The 15904-nt window shown below is 35.7% G+C and overlaps 2 protein-coding genes across 3 annotated transcripts in view; one reads left to right on the plus strand and one right to left on the minus strand.

The window, feature by feature from the left end:
• Positions 1-848: 848 nt before the first annotated feature.
• LOC119837331 lies at positions 849-3311 on the minus strand. Of its 2 annotated transcripts, none has more exons than XM_038362869.1 (4): positions 3253-3311; positions 1964-2465; positions 1046-1277; positions 849-966 (listed from the first exon to the last, which is right to left on the minus strand). In XM_038362869.1, exons 2-4 carry the CDS (start codon positions 2431-2433, stop codon positions 910-912), a joined length of 759 nt encoding a protein of 252 aa, XP_038218797.1. In that variant the 5' UTR covers positions 2434-2465; positions 3253-3311; the 3' UTR covers positions 849-909. The 2 variants fall into 2 exon arrangements, with proteins under 2 accessions (XP_038218797.1, XP_038218796.1); XM_038362868.1 differs by lacking the exon at positions 3253-3311 and adding an exon at positions 2727-3111.
• Positions 3312-3393: 82 nt separating this feature from the next.
• The window catches only part of LOC119837284 (UHRF1-binding protein 1-like), a 24178-nt gene continuing 11667 nt past the window's right edge, over positions 3394-15904 (plus strand). The window contains exons 1-18 of the mRNA XM_038362800.1: positions 3394-3593; positions 3877-4078; positions 7147-7257; positions 7544-7621; positions 7697-7801; positions 8320-8446; positions 8691-8851; positions 9588-9738; positions 10325-10451; positions 10719-10824; positions 11489-11603; positions 12149-12240; positions 12555-12690; positions 13085-13257; positions 13841-13955; positions 14203-14334; positions 14691-14860; positions 15267-15439. Coding sequence (XP_038218728.1) covers positions 3550-3593; positions 3877-4078; positions 7147-7257; positions 7544-7621; positions 7697-7801; positions 8320-8446; positions 8691-8851; positions 9588-9738; positions 10325-10451; positions 10719-10824; positions 11489-11603; positions 12149-12240; positions 12555-12690; positions 13085-13257; positions 13841-13955; positions 14203-14334; positions 14691-14860; positions 15267-15439 — 2318 coding nt within the window. The 5' untranslated portion in view covers positions 3394-3549. The remainder of the gene's footprint in view (positions 3594-3876; positions 4079-7146; positions 7258-7543; positions 7622-7696; positions 7802-8319; positions 8447-8690; positions 8852-9587; positions 9739-10324; positions 10452-10718; positions 10825-11488; positions 11604-12148; positions 12241-12554; positions 12691-13084; positions 13258-13840; positions 13956-14202; positions 14335-14690; positions 14861-15266; positions 15440-15904) is intronic.

A 15904-nucleotide genomic window follows, 5' to 3' on the forward strand; every position in this document is an offset into this window, starting at 1 on the left:
TATATTCCAAAGATTTATTCGAACTTAGTAAATCTAGTGTGTATATGCGAATTTCAAATAGCTAAACTTGCAACGAAATATTTTCTATGAAATTAATGAAAGATAATAACTAAACGATACTTTTCTAATAGCTGTACAATACTGAAAATAAGTTACTTTTCCCTTAAAGAAAAAAATAGCAAACAAGTTTTCGCATGTAATTACTGTTTTGGTAGGCGAAATATTTTTTGTTATCTTTAAATTTCTATAGTATTAGGTACAATAAATCCAATTAATAACATATTGTATACAATTTCTTCACAATACTAATAATTCTGTTTATGTAGATATATGGAAACGTTTGCACTAAGTTATGATGTAGTAGTAGATGGCGCCACTGTGTCGTTTTTTCTATTTAATTTGAGACTATTATAAAAATATGATATTACCATCCTAGCCTGTTAGAAATTAATATATATTCTACTTTTATTTTTATGTCATAGCGGGCAACTGAGCTGGTGGTTCGCCTGATGTAAGCGATCACCACCAACCATGGATATTTGCAAAGGTACCTCTGCGTATGGGCTGCCCGTTTTTTATGGGTAAGGGAAAAGGAAAGGATTAACGGATGGAAAGAAGGAATGGTCAGGGACGGGGGAGGAAAAGGAAATGGACCTCCGGCTCTCCCACTCACCATACGAAACACAGCGGCATGCAACTATTTCACGCCGGTTTTCTGTGGGGGTGTGTTACTTCCCACAATAAAAACTCGGCACAATAGATGTTTTTTATCATAAATACTTTTCAATGAATATAAACCAACTCCAAAACTCAAGGTTTAAATAAAAGTCATGTTAAAATTCGTAATAAAAATATATTCAACAAATCAGTATAAATTATTTCGCGTCCTCCGTGGACGCGCCTCGTATATCAACGACGAATGCTGCACGCTGACGACTTGGCGCGTTGGATCTTCTTTAATAATATCTGCAACACAATATTAATTCATCCATACCTTATTATTATATAAAACAAAGAGCAAATTTTTTTTTCAATCTACCCTCACCATATTATCATGATCAATCTGTCTCTGCTTGTTCTTGCGGTGCACGGCGGCCGGCGGTATCGGCTTTCTCTCCCCCTCCCGGCCCATCTCCCGCGGGGGGATCGACGACTTCCTGTTGTTGCGCGCGCACAGTATCTTGTTCAGCAGTATGTGATTGTGCCGCTCGATCTCGCGCAGGCGCTCGTTCGTGAACGACATGTTGATCCGGCGCGTTTGCGGCACGGATATTGAACTGTCGTTTACAATAATTGTTTTTTAAAAACTAAATCGTCTTCAATTTGCCAGAACTGGACCAATTATATTTGGACTACATGTCAGACACAAGCTTTCAAATAAAAATAAAAAAATAAAAAAATGGTTTACATAGTAAAAAATTATGAAGTAATAAAGATAACAAAAATGATGAGATACTAAAAAAGACAGCCATATTAAAAATCCTCCTCCTCATTTTTAATGACAATAAAAAAATTAAATAATTGAATAAATACTGAACACTATTGCAATTATGTGACATAGGACAGTCATTTAATATAAAAGTAGTTTTAAAAATTGTACTTGATTACTCTAACAGTACTTCATAATTAAAAAAACTAAACATAGATATTAAAACAACACTAACTATTCAATAATCATAGAATATTTTCTTGCTCGACTCCAACATACATTGAGCATTGGCTCTATCTATTGGTTGGAGCCATAAACAAAACAAAGAGCCTTATTACCTTATCTATAGCACATTGTACACACTTCATGTCTTTAACTACAGAAATTTGAAGTGGAATTGGCCTCAAGCAGAATATATTTTTACTGTTCTCAATACATATATTATTTATGCATATAAATGTGTGCCAAACCCTATTAATACTTTTTAGTAGTAAGACATAGCTTAGCTGTCAATCTAGAAAAAATAATTCTTACCCATATCCTGTTGAGTTTCCAGATCTACCAGACATTGAGGGAGGCTTGCTAGACACAGAAGAATGACTTTTGGACACTTTAAGTACTGACTCAATTGGCTTAATCTGACTTGTGCTGTTATTTTCCGATTTGCTAACGGCCTTAATTTCTTCCACTTCACTGTCATCTTCCTCAAACTCATCTGAATAATGTACCTCATCATTATCGTTACCATTATTATCAGTCTTTTCGTTATCCTGGTCAGAATCTGAATCGTTATACACACACGTCTCTACACATATATTCGGTGGCCGTTTTACCGTGTCAACAATACATCCCATGTCAGAAAAGTCCTTTGTTATTTCATCTACGTCGTTGTTATTTTCCTCCTGATAAAACTGTTTCAATTTCATTTTGTTAGAGTCCCCGCCTGAATACTGTGTATCTATGTATTCACTAATAGCTTCTACTTTGCTCTCGACCTGTGACATTGGTGCGCAGTGCCAGTGTAAGCAGTTGATTGCTAAAATAAAATAATTACAAGTTATGCAAAATACAGTGATGTGTTCTTATAATACTCAATATATTGAGGGTAATTAGTTATTCTAATAACTTGAAATAATGGATATTTCTAACTACGTTAATTATTATAGTAAATTACAATACAAAGAAAATCGAGATTTATTAAAAACTACGATCAATGTTAAAGTACTTATTGGCCTGAGATAAAAAAAGCAATGTGTAGAATTTATTTTGAAAAGTCATAAAATTGAAATAAACTTACTGATTTCAAATTAAATCTACTATTTATTAAAAAAATCCTTGTTCCTGAATAGAAATATCTAATGCACATAAACGACATTCATTAAATTATTTTATAAAATAATATGCCTCAAATAAGTGGTACAAACACATCCGAAAACTTTGACATACAATTTTGTTTTTAGAATTTCACAAAATTTATGGATTGTCACATTATTTCATAAACGACCAGTATAATATTCACATTTTTCTTAATATCTTTGTTATATTTTCTGTCAATTTAGTTGTTATTATCAAAAAATCAATAACTGCGCATAACAACATGTAAACAAATATCGCGCCATTAATTTAAAACAGTCAATGAAAACGTTCCGTTTACATTTAACATTACTGGTACTTTATATTACGAACGTTGAAGCATTTTACAAATCATATTGAAATCATTGTAAAATATACAATTAGGAAATATATAAACATATTTAGAATAGTTACTTATCTATTATATATTTGAATATATCTGTACTATATTATCTGTGATCCAAACCTACCGGCTACCGTCCATAGATAAAATGGTACCAACTGTTAAATGGTTTAACAACGGTTTAATTACGTGCCTATTTTTCTTATTCTGTGAGTCAAATGACAAATGATTGACTTGACACTTATCATTTGTATGACATTTAATGGGCTGAATTTGTTCACCTCTCACGATCTGTCTGTGGTGCAGTCAAAATTTTTAAAGAAATTATATTTGTAGAGCAAGTAAATTCTTTGTTTCCCCTGTAGATCATGTTTCTTTGAAAATTATCCATTTGTCTTCATGAAATAGCAGCAGATACACCGAAATGGTTACAATAATCAAGAACCAGTTATTAAAACATTTATCGAGGTACGATACTTTGTTTTTCGAAACTCTAATCTGTATTGAAGTCTTATTGGGTAGTACTAATTAAATATTATAAGTATAATGCGACGTTGTCCTTCATGGCACACCTTGCCAACTTTTTCATTGTTCATGACTAAAGTTTTTGCGATAGCGCAAAAACAAGTAGATAATAGATATCGTATTAAAATAAACGATTAGATGTTTACAAAACTATAATAATTGAGCCTATTTATGCTTAATATATTTTTACATTGATGTATTAATTAATTAAAAACCATATTTCCAGATTTACGAAAAATCTTTCTCCAGAACAAATATCTTTATCAGCACTCCGTGGATCTGGTGAGCTCCAGGATTTGACGTTGGATGAGGATTTGTTGACAGATCTACTGGAATTGCCTGGGTGGGTTCGCTTGACATCAGCTAAGTGCAACCGAGCCTCATTCAGGATACAATGGACCAAGCTCAAAACTGTGCCCATAGTCTTGGTGAGTAACATCAATGCCATGTTATGCTCGAAAATTGCCCTATCTATGTGTGTTTTTGTTAATTGAGTCTGTGAATTAATTTGTTTTTTTTTTCCCCCATTTTTTTATGAGAAAGTATTATTATAAATAATGTAAATCATTAGAGAAGCAGATAGGTAAGCCTGTGTCCACAAGTGGCAAATCAAAGGCTGATAATGATGAAGCTTTATATGATGAATTTTATATATCTTTGTTCCTTATATCCATCAACCACTTTTATAACACTTAAATCTTTTATATCCTAACAAATATAAGTTTTTATACTGTCATATTTCATAACATCTATTTTCAAATTATGATAGTCTTAATAGTCCATAGTGTGAATACAGGCTGCTGAAAAATCATGTTTATAATTGTATCGGGAGCTAATGATCAGATTTCATTTTTGGTGGAGGGTCATATGAGTTAAACAACTAAAGCTAAGGAAATTAACCCATGTATTATTAGATAAATATAAAAATGGATATTTTCTTTATATTCACCATTTCTGGGTTTAGATAGGGTCGTTAGGTCAATATGTGTTTGTAGGTTGTAAATAATGGATGTAAAAATAGATAATTTAAGATATTTTGGAATGCTTTGAAAATTTAACTGCTCTGTATTGCAACCACCACACATTGTGATTTCTAGTTCTGTTATCACATTATTTTGTAATCTGGCACTATAAAGTGATACTTTAAACATCATAACTGCTCAATGAAAAACTACATTTGTTAATTTCAACTTGTTATATTAAGCTTGAGGCTCCAGAGCTAAGTTATCAACAATTTCCAGAAACACATTATAATAAATAGCTTATAAACAATTTTCGTCATAGAAGAAGTTTTAATACCCTAACATCAATTATATTATAAGTATAAATATTAATTTGTGTCAGAACCCTGTCCCCAATCTTTATCCATTTCTTGAAAAACTGACAACCCTATTTAAAACTGTAATTATTACTGTGGTTTTCTATAAATTTGTGTCAAACCCTGACATGCATCTTTACACTTTGACATTATGACCTATGCCAATTATGTGTATTGTACCATTTGAGCCAAGGCCTCCATCAACACTGTTGTAAGACTTTATAAGTCTATATAGAGACATTGGTCTTATAAAAAAATAAGTAATTATTTTTATTGCAAATTTTATTTTAAACTATTAACATTCATAAATTAGTAATTAACACAGCCCTTTCTTATAAATGTAAGTGAAAATTAAGTCGCAATTGCATCTGTATTAGTAAAAAAAGTGGTACAGGCTCTTGTGTGCAGCCTAGCTCAATAAATAAACTATCCCACACAAACATAATATTTTATTCATTTTAGCCATCCATTGATTTCTGTTCAACGAAACAAACTCTCCAAGTTTAATATTTTAATATACATTTATTACTATATTTTCAGTAGATATAATATTAATGATTAATCATACTTATCGTATTAAATATTTACTCCAGCTAATTAATCTATTTACTTTTGAAATAGACTCTATCGTAATACACATTTGTTCGAAGTGAATGTTACTTCAAATAAAGAATTACACTCAGGGTCTATTATAATTCATAAAAGTTATACTGAAATGCTTACTGCTTAGAAACAAAAACTATGATTTGTGATTTGAAAAATGCATGCAGTATTTGCCTTTAATTGGATTTACATCTTGCTGTGCATGCTAAATATTATATCACTCTCTTAAAATACATAATTATATAAGATGTATACGATAAGTTGGGCTTCGAGACCAGGCGAGCGGGCAGGAAATAACTTGATTTTTCAATTTATCTGTACAAGTGGATAACATCATCAACTCTGCTCGAAAGGTGAAGAAAAACATCGTGAGAAAACCGGTATGTCTGAGGATAAAAAATTCGACGACATGTGACATCTGCCAACCTGCACTTCGCCAGCATGGTGGATTATGGCCTAAACCCTCATAGGAGGCCTGTGTCCCGGCAGTGGGAACATATATGGGCTGATGATAAATAAGATGTATATCTGATGGCAAATACTATAATTATTTAATTCCAAAATTGTACTGAATAATTTTGTTTTGAGGCACATTAAACTAAATACAAATCTATGTTCATCAAAACAAATTAAAGTCAATCAACTTCCTCTATAATAACCAACAACCATTACAGATATGAAGTATAATGAATTATAATTCACAACACGCAATTTTATATCACAGTAGCAACCAATGTTTTGCATTAATATTATATAATTATAATTGCAACTACATAATGTTGAAAACCAATGCCAGTAGGATCAAGGTTCGGCAACCGACGAAGCGAAACTTTATGCGTGCAACTAAACAAATTAATGGAAAGTTTGTTTTTTGGGTGATGAGTTGATGCTGATCTTATATCATTCAACATTGTTTATATATTTTGTGCATATGTAAATAGTATTTGAAACAATTTAAATTACTAAAATATTTGTAAGCTTATTGACTCATTGTTAATGCCTTAGATGATTTGAGGTAATTGATGATGATGATTGATTGACTGATGATTTGATTCCAAATAAAACAAAGATCGTTGAGCGCAAGCTTACGTAAAAACAAAGTAATCGAATGAGAATTTAATCTGCATATAAACAATAACCCTACAAGTAGTGCAGAAAACTCTTCAGTGCAATATTAGTTTAATCTTGTTTGTATGGAAACAACAATCTCGATTTAAGTGCATTGACCGTAGTAGAAATTTATTATTCAACAACTTATCTTTAGATGACAATCAACAATCTGTCATCAGTACAATTATTTACGTTTACCATATTGCTATATGACTGCAATATTTTGAACACCATAAAATATGATATCACCACTGTTTGAGACCTATCACAGTACCTTATTTTTAAGTTACATTACAAGTTTTTGTTAATGATACAATTGCACATTAATTTGTCTTCTAAGGGCAAAGTATAAAATCAATCAGTGAGACAGTTATAAAATTCTTTCACCTAATACAAAATTCATGGAATAATATTAGGTATTATCCGTATTTTTATAATTGTTAAATATTATTCTATAATTTTCAGAACCTCGACGAAGTGCACATAGCATTAGAAGTATGTTCGGAGCCGCGGGTGTTAAATCAAAACGCGGCGGCGGCCATGCCAGCCCCGGGGAAATATAGTTACATTCATAAGGTACATACATTAGAACAAATTCTGTAACATAATGGTAACCATTGTCTTGTATCTTGCAGCTATTTGACCACCTTTTGTATAACTTTTCTGTAAAATATGCATGTACATGTATAATAATTCTCAAAGCTACATGGAGATTAGGGAATTCTTAATGTGTTTAAGCACGATTCATTCAATGCAATACATTATAGGTACCGACTTTAGAATGGCACGCATAAAAATTACGCAATATGAACCTAAAGAGTAGCTCCAATGAAAAAAATTAAATAACCATGTCTCGTTTCAGGTGATAGACGGTATCTCAGTGGCTGTGAATCATGTTCAAGTAGATTTTAATTGTGATGCATTCACCAGTAGTGTTCAGGTATTTGTTTAGTTCTTTTTAAAACTTTCTGCAATCGGAAAAAAATTCTAGAAATCTCTTATATTTTTTTTATAGATCTCAAGAGTGACGGTGGAATCGCGGACTCCGGACGGCAGGAAAGGTGACCTAAGACTGACTAGAATCAAGTCGCCAGACACTGGACAGCTACTTATATTTAAGGTACTAGCTTTTCGCCTAGGGCTTCGTCTGAGTTGTAAATGAAAGAATAGACAATCCGATATTTTTTCGCATAGTTCTCGCTCTCTTAGGCTTTGGGATCCTATGTCTTTCCCGGGTCTTAAACTTTATCAAATCAAATTTCATTCAAATCGGTTCAGTGGTTTAGGCTTGAAAAAGGGACCGACATACAGACAGAGTTACTGACGTATTTATAATATTAATTAGTAGGGATAGTGAATACAGATTTTTGCGTTGATGTCACATCAACTCTAATCTAAAAATCAATTGATTTTTGCGTTTTAACGATTGTGGATAAATTTATATTTCCTCTTACTGCGCTTGCTTCTGCCCACGACTTCACCCGCGTATTTAAAAAAAAAATCCTATAGGAAGCAATCTTCATTTTACACCTCTCTTATAAAATAAAGAAAAATGTTTGAAGCTAAATTAAATCTTTTAAGCACACCTTTAACTGCATCCTTAAGTATTTTGATAAAAATTAAAAAAATGATTGACAGGAATTAGAATGGCAAAGTGCTCGGATAGAAGCGAAAGCACACGGCGCCGCGGCGGCAAACTTGCCTCCTCTAAGACTGCTCTTGGGAAATACACACTGCCGCATCGTTATCAAGAAACGACTGTCGGGTAAGGTTCAATCTAATATGAGTTTACCGTGAACTGTATGTGTGAATGTGTGAGTTTACTGTGAACTATATAAATGTGAATATTATGTGATACTTATGTAAATAGATATGTGTCACATAACATGCCCTACTAAGTGATACTCCATTAATTTTTCTCCATATGGCCAGCCTCGTTATTCAAATTCATCCGATAAGACGGTAGTAAATTCGTTTGCAGTTAGTGAGTCTGGTGTTATTTCTGCCAGATTGTGCGGTGCTAGGCTCGCGGCTAGTGCTCCGCCCGGAGCCGCTCGCGTGGGCGCTGACAGACGGGCAGCTGCGGGCGGCGCTCGCGTGCGCCGCCGCGCTCGCGGGGCCCGTACACCGCGCCACGCAGCTCGCTACGCGCACCAAGGCGGCTAGGAAGGTGAGTGGAGGGAGCTGGGAGTAGGGTTGTACAGATGTTGTACAGTTGTGTAGTTCTTAGGATACTAGGGAAAGCCCCCTAAATCTGTCCATAATAAACTGGTCGGGAAGATAGGGGCTATGAAGCTCGCCACACGCACTAAGGCACGGGGGGGGCTGGCATCAGGGTTGTACAATGCTCTCCTGATGGTAAGAAATCACCATCATGAACATTCGCAGAGGTAGGGCAAATGCATTAACCGCTTCTAAGCGGTGAGGGATAAGGAAAGAATTGACGGTAGGAAACAATGAATGGTATAGGAAAATGAGAACAAGGAAACGGGCCTACGGTACGGTGATACGGTTGTTATTAGGATGCTAAATCTATCCGTAATAATAAGTTTAAGGATATGAGGAAATGGGAGGGCAGTGAGTTCCTTAGCAGGAAGTGAGAAATTGTGTGTATAGGTAACAGGGTTGTAAGAAGAAGATACTGGGATGGCCCTCGCTTAAAATGTAGGCCCGGGAGGTAACTTTTCATTACCTCTCGGGCAGTTGATATAAGCACACAGAGAAACACTAAATTAATAATAATTTTACTCAATTTACGCAGAATGGTGTACGTTGAACTCAGTGTCTTCCATGTGCTCGACAGTCCATAGACTATATGACAAAGCAGCTATGAAAACTGTAGCAAAAATATTCCTCTTGAGAGCTAATGAAGTGGCGTGTCTAATTCATTGTGCTGAACATTGCAGATAGAAGAACCAATACAACAAATACACACTCGCTCGACGTCCAGTGATCGCGACATTTTGGCGCGAATGTTCGCGAAGCACGACGTTCGGGAAACTTCCTATCACCTTTTGGCGCCAAGGATCGACTTGCATCTCTGTGATGATCCTGGGTGTAAGTTTAATTTTTATTCATGTGTGCTCCTTCAACCGAGTTCGAAAAAGGAGGTTAGCTATTCGACTGTACTTTTTTTTAAGCTTTATTGTCTCAGAACTTTCGATTGGGTGAACTGACTATGGTTATTATTATTTTATTTGAAAACCGGTTCCTTCTAATAAAAGAAATATCATAATTTACACAATATATCATTACAATCTTACATATATATTCTGTTTACATTTATCTTAATTAATATACCTCAACGACGTAGTAAACTCAAGTAATGCCACAAATTTATAGAAGTGTACATTAGAAACAAACGAACTTCTTACAATAAAAAAAAACAATAAGATGCTAGGAAAAGACTTTTCCTTTTTTTTTTTTAATTTTTAGTTTTATAGCATTGATTCGATTACTGTGGCAGGATCACGGGTGGCCGAGAGGCTAGGCGTTGCTACGGTTAGGCAAGATACGCAGGTTCGAATCCTGCCTCGTGATCAATTTTTTTCTATTCTTTCAAAAAAAAAATTCTCAGACTTTTCCTTGTTGTTCACTTCATATTTCAATGAGACTCTTTAACAATTTTTCCTTATTGTTTTAGTGGGTAGATCGGAAATGCCTCAACTAGCAAACGGTGGCGCTTTACAAGTGACGTTAGTGAGCATGCAGGCTGACCTCTTCCCCTACCACAAGGCGTCTGATGATAGACGCCATTGGAGAGGCTACAGGTAAGACATGTAGAAAAAATAAGTAGGAACGCCGACAATCTGTTCTGAGTTCATTTAGACCTTTAGAATTAGTATTTAGTACTTGGCAAGCGGCTATTTGCATAATAATATTAAATGTTAAGATTTTTCTCTGGAAAATTCCAAAACTTGTTTATAAAAAAGTACCGAAATGTTGCAAAAAAAATCGCTCTCAGGTGGAGATGTTGCTAGCTACAAAAATATTGGAATAAATATGAATGTTTTACGTTTTAATTTATTTATTTATAGAGAAGCAGCTACGCCTCACAGCCAATGGTTATCACAAGCATTGTCTTCATTTTGCGGGTCTCTACTTGACTTGCTCGACCCTAGACCAATCACACCTAGTACTAAGGTATGTGTTATTCTATTGTACAAGCTGTCCGCCCCTGCTTCGCCCGTGGTACATATAAAGCCTAAATTCTCCCTCAATACTTTTATTGTAGGGCATCTAAATCTGAAAGAATTCAAAACGGACCAGTAGTTCCTGAGATTAGCACGTTCAAACAAACAAACGAACAAACTCTTCAGCTTTATAATATACAGCTGTCCAGTTGAATATCTGAATTATTGCGCTTAGAGTTATATACTTGAGTTTAAATAATATCAAACGAACTAACTAACCCTTCAGCTTTATAGGTACACTGGTTTGGATGTTTCAATAAAGATATGTTAAGGAACCCTATTTTTTTTCCAAAATAAAATATAGTCTATGTTACTCGTGGATAATGTAGCTTTCGAATGGTGAAAGAATTTTTAAAATCGGTCCAGTAGTTTTTGAGCCTATTCATTACAACCAAACAAACAAACAGACAAGAGTTTATATGAAAATAAAAGTGCAAAATAATATAAAATTTACTTTAACTATGTTAGATTTGAAGCATATAGTGTTTTTATCAGTTATATAGTATATAAAGTATTATGTAGTTTTTTTATAATGCTTTTATTTGCTACTAAAAAAAAACTATATAATAATCTTATCATTCTTGTATACCAATGTTATCTTTTAACTTTTCTAGACTGCGAGTAATCCAGAAAGAAACGAAGAGACGATGCCCAACGGTGTGAGTCACAAGCCGAGCGCGCCTAGCTCAAACACTTCCAACGCGCCTCCCTCACACGCTACCTCACAAGGTATGTGTGTACTGGGTGAAGGTTTGGAAGATAAAACTTTTTAACTGGAAAAGAAATTGCTGTAGAAAGCTATGCTACAGATGTGGTATCTAAAATGGGTGTTAATACCCATTTTAGATACCGATATTTTAGATTTTAGGCGTTATAATGTATTTAATTAAAATTTATTAATTGAAATTTATTAATCAAGTACATATACTTGATTAATAAATTTTACAGCACATATAACAAATTATCTTAAGGGCAGGATATAATCCCGTCCTATATAATTGCTTTTTGCTTATTGCTAGTCCTATTGCTTCAGAATTTTCGAATTAATAAAATTTGAGGGAAACATCAAGATGACGAACAATATAGCTCTCTTTCGCTCTCTTTCCCAAAGTCTCAAGTTTATTAGTCAAATTATATCTTTATAAAATGTTTTTTCGTAGAGCTACGGTGTTAGTTATGAATCTGTGGTGGTTTTATAAAAAATAATTTCATAAGCACATGTGAAAGTCTTCATGAACGAAATGGTTTTCTGAATATGTTTGTTTTTTTTTCAGCATCACCGACGCGAACACGAATACTCCAGCAGTTGGGAAAGCTGATGACCACATGCCTAGTTTTAAGGATAGATGATTTTACCGTATACAAGGTATGAGCATGAGCTTATATTAATAAAAATATAAACAACTAGCTGCGCCCCGCGGTTTCACCCGCTTAAGTCCGTTTCCCGTAGGAATATCGGGATAAAAAGTTGCCTATATGTTATTCCAGTTGTCCACCTGTTTAACAACAACACATTAAATTTAAAAAACGGTGACATTTGTTTGGTCATATGTGCAAAAGACCAAAAAAAATTTTTTTTTTAGTTCCGATAAATGAGGAAGATTGGAACTAGTGTTAATTTTTCTAATCCTAAAAAGAATACATTTTCGCAGCATCTATCATGGCATTAACTTTTTCCAGGTTTCCACTGGTTCTAAAACTAGAGAGTCGCCAAGACCTCTAGTTTCTGCTGAGAAGGCAACCCTACCGGGAGACGCAGGGCTGCTACACGCTGAGCTGACCTTCTTCTATTATCCTGGAGATGTCTGCTTTCCAGGTAAGTCTTTCATGTCCCTATATACAAATCAATACTAATATTATAAAGCTGAGGAGTTTGTTTGTTTGTTTGAACGCACTAATCTCAGGAATTACTGGTTCGATTTGAATAATTATTTCAGTGTTAGATAGCCCATTTATTGAGGTGGGCTATAGGCTATATGTGTACCACGGGCGAAGCCGGGGCGGACCGCTAGTAATAAATAATAATAATGTATACTTTTTTTTAATAAAATTAAAATAATGATCCCGTGTTATAAATGGCTAGTAATTGACAAGATGACGTTGACTTCCATTAGTGGATATTTTTTTTTTGCATGCTGATTTCTTTATTAATTCTGCCAACCATTATTCCTTGCTATGTTTGTACGGTCTACTTTAACATCGTCCACCAGTGCCGGCACCAAAGCTGTACGTGCAACTGAGTCCAGTGCGCATAGTGCTGGACGTGCCCAGCCTGGTGTGGCTGGCCGCGTTCCTGCCGCACGTGGCTGCGGCTGCGCAGGCGAACAGCGGGGACACCGGCAGCACCTATATGGACGTGCGAGCGGAGGTTATTATGCCGAAGGTGCGTTGCGAGGAAATATTGCTCATTTATTGCCTGGATTTTCACTGTAGGGCTTTAAATTTCGATTAATTAATTTAGCAGTATCTATTACTTTTCATAACTTGCTTGACAATAAGGAGTCTGCTCCCCTGGCATATGGTTGAAATTCTATTAACCAAATTACATAGACATAAAGCCTATCAATCAAATTTCTATCCATCGATTTAGTACATTATTCCGTCACTTCCCTCAGCTCGTTTATCAAATATATCTATCCTTCTATCCCTAATGCGTAAGGTTTAAATTTATTAACCATAATATAAAGCATAACATAACATAAATATAAAGCGTATTAACAAGCAAATTTATGTCAATCGATATTATTCCATTAGTTTCCATATATGTATATCAAATATAACCTCTAGGCCCAACGCATACGGTTGTAATTCTATTAACCAAATTATATGATATGAAGTCTATTAAAAATCAAATTTCTATTAGTGGATTTAGGAAGTTATCCCATCAGTTCCCACAGCTCGTCTATCAAACACAGCCCCTATCACCAACGCATAAGGTTTGAATTCTATCCACCAATACCCTGCAGGTGGTGCTGGAGGCGGGCGCGGAGCACGTGGCGCAGCAGCGCGACCGGCCGCGCGAGCTGCACGTGTGCACCGCGCGCGCCACGCTCACCAACGTGCGCGAGGCGGCCAGGGCCAGTGAGTTGACCGGGTTTAAAACCGGTTTTTTATCGAATACTTAACGATTTTAAAACCGTTTTTTTTGGTGCCTAGTTAGAAAGGATAGAAAGGAAGGAGCTTAAGCATATTAGCATATAGCATATTTGTGCTAAAATAGGATGTAATCATTTTTCATAACTTTTGCACATATAAAACGTATTTTTCTTTTATTCTCATATTATTTGATGCCTTTGATGTGGACACTGAAAATTTTCAAATTTTCTAGATACCCCAGGCACCAGAGCAGATCTAGCCTCTATAATAGCGGCGTTACGTCGCCACGCTCCCCGGGGACACTTCCCCAGCTCTGCGGACGATATGGACCCCATACACGAGCAATTTGTGTTGCATGCTGATAGTGAGTAGACTTAGAACTAGAACTTGTTCGGTATTACAACTTCAATTTTTTTTTTTTTATTTGATACCTCAAACCTTTCAGCAAGGTGATTTGGGTATATTTACTATTTCTTTTCATAGAGGAGACAATTGTTTTCCACAATTCCGTACATACTGCCGAGTTAATAAAATTATATTTATATTTAGGTAATATACATGTTGCAGTAAAAGCCTGTTACAACACGTTTTCCCTACTAACAACTAGTTGCAACAAAGTCATTAAGGCACTACTAGCTCTAACCATCGAACAGGCACTGTAACGGCAAAACGGGTGGCAAAACTATAACACATACATAAAGAATACAAAAATCTCGGCAGGCCTCGACGACATAGACCGCGGCACGTCCATCACGGCGGAGCTGCTGTGGCGCGAGGCGCGCGGCGTGTGGTGCGCGCGCGCGGAGCCGCTGTGGGCGGACTTCAGTGGCGCGCGCGCCACCAACTACCGCCCCACGCCGCTGCTCGACGCCACGCCGCTCACCGCCTGGGTGAGTGCGCGTGCGCATCCCGTGCCTGCTGCGCCCGCTTCATCTAGCAGCGTGTTTCGTAATGCCTTAAAGTATATGGTCCACTGCATAAAAAAATGGAATATTTAATACGCTTCAATTTTCCAAGTTCTGTTGTACATTTTCATACACTATTTATCATTTTAACTGTTAGATAAGTTTAAAATTTATAGGAACATGATACTGAATATGTTCTTAGTATCGTATCTGCGATTGTTTGTCATTTTACATTTACTTACCACCTTGTCATATTGTAATTTCTACAGCAGAAAGCAGAATGCTGTGTAATTACTTGTATATTTTATATATTTATATTTTTCAATCAAAAAATTTTCCTGCCCATAACGCAAAGTATGTTTTGTAAAGTATGTTATGTTTTCCTTCTTAGATGTGTTTCGAAGACGGTTTCAATCGCATCTGGGTGATCGGTAGAACGAGCGGTCTGGCCGGTCTCCAGATCAACCACTACCAGCTGCTATTCCTATTGCGGCAGCTGGAGAGGGTGTCCCAACTGACTGCATGGCTGTCGCACCAGGCTAGCAGAATGCCGGAGGAACCTGGGTGAGGGCAGGGTGACATGCATGCTGGGTGACTGTTAATGACTGTTAAGTTCCTGAAGAAGGTTTTTATGGGCGTTTATTGATGTGGGTTCTGCAATTCCCACTCCTGAGTGGTCATGATTTAAGAGACTATTATTGAAATCATTTTGTGAATACATATTAGATTACTTTTTGTGAATGTCCTTTTTGATAGTGTAAATATTTTTCCAACTTGTTCTAATCAAAATCAGCTTACATTTATTCGTACCGAAATAAATGGACACCAAAAATACTGTAGAAAATGCTCCATCAGAAAAATGGATAATAGAAAACGTAATTGCACTAATAGAAAAGGAAAATTATCTGTCCTGTGTGCTCTATTGAGAATTTTATGTATGACTACAAGATTCGATCGCTATGCGAACCGCTTAGCAACCGGCGCCGCGCTGTGTCCGGGGCACGCGGTGGGAAATGTGCTACCGGCCAT

This window comes from Zerene cesonia, chromosome 27, assembly GCF_012273895.1.
Source record: "Zerene cesonia ecotype Mississippi chromosome 27, Zerene_cesonia_1.1, whole genome shotgun sequence".
Classification (NCBI taxonomy): domain Eukaryota; kingdom Metazoa; phylum Arthropoda; class Insecta; order Lepidoptera; family Pieridae; genus Zerene; species Zerene cesonia.

Coding starts and splice junctions, on each gene's coding strand:
- LOC119837331 (XM_038362869.1), bottom strand. CDS start 2,433: ATGTCACAGGTCGAGAGCAAAGTAGAAGCTATTAGTGAATACATAGAT. Junction 1,278..1,963: donor GGAAACTCAACAGGATATGG/GTAAGAATTATT, acceptor TGTAAACGACAG/TTCAATATCCGTGCCGCAAA. Junction 967..1,045: donor AGATTGATCATGATAATATG/GTGAGGGTAGAT, acceptor ATTGTGTTGCAG/ATATTATTAAAGAAGATCCA.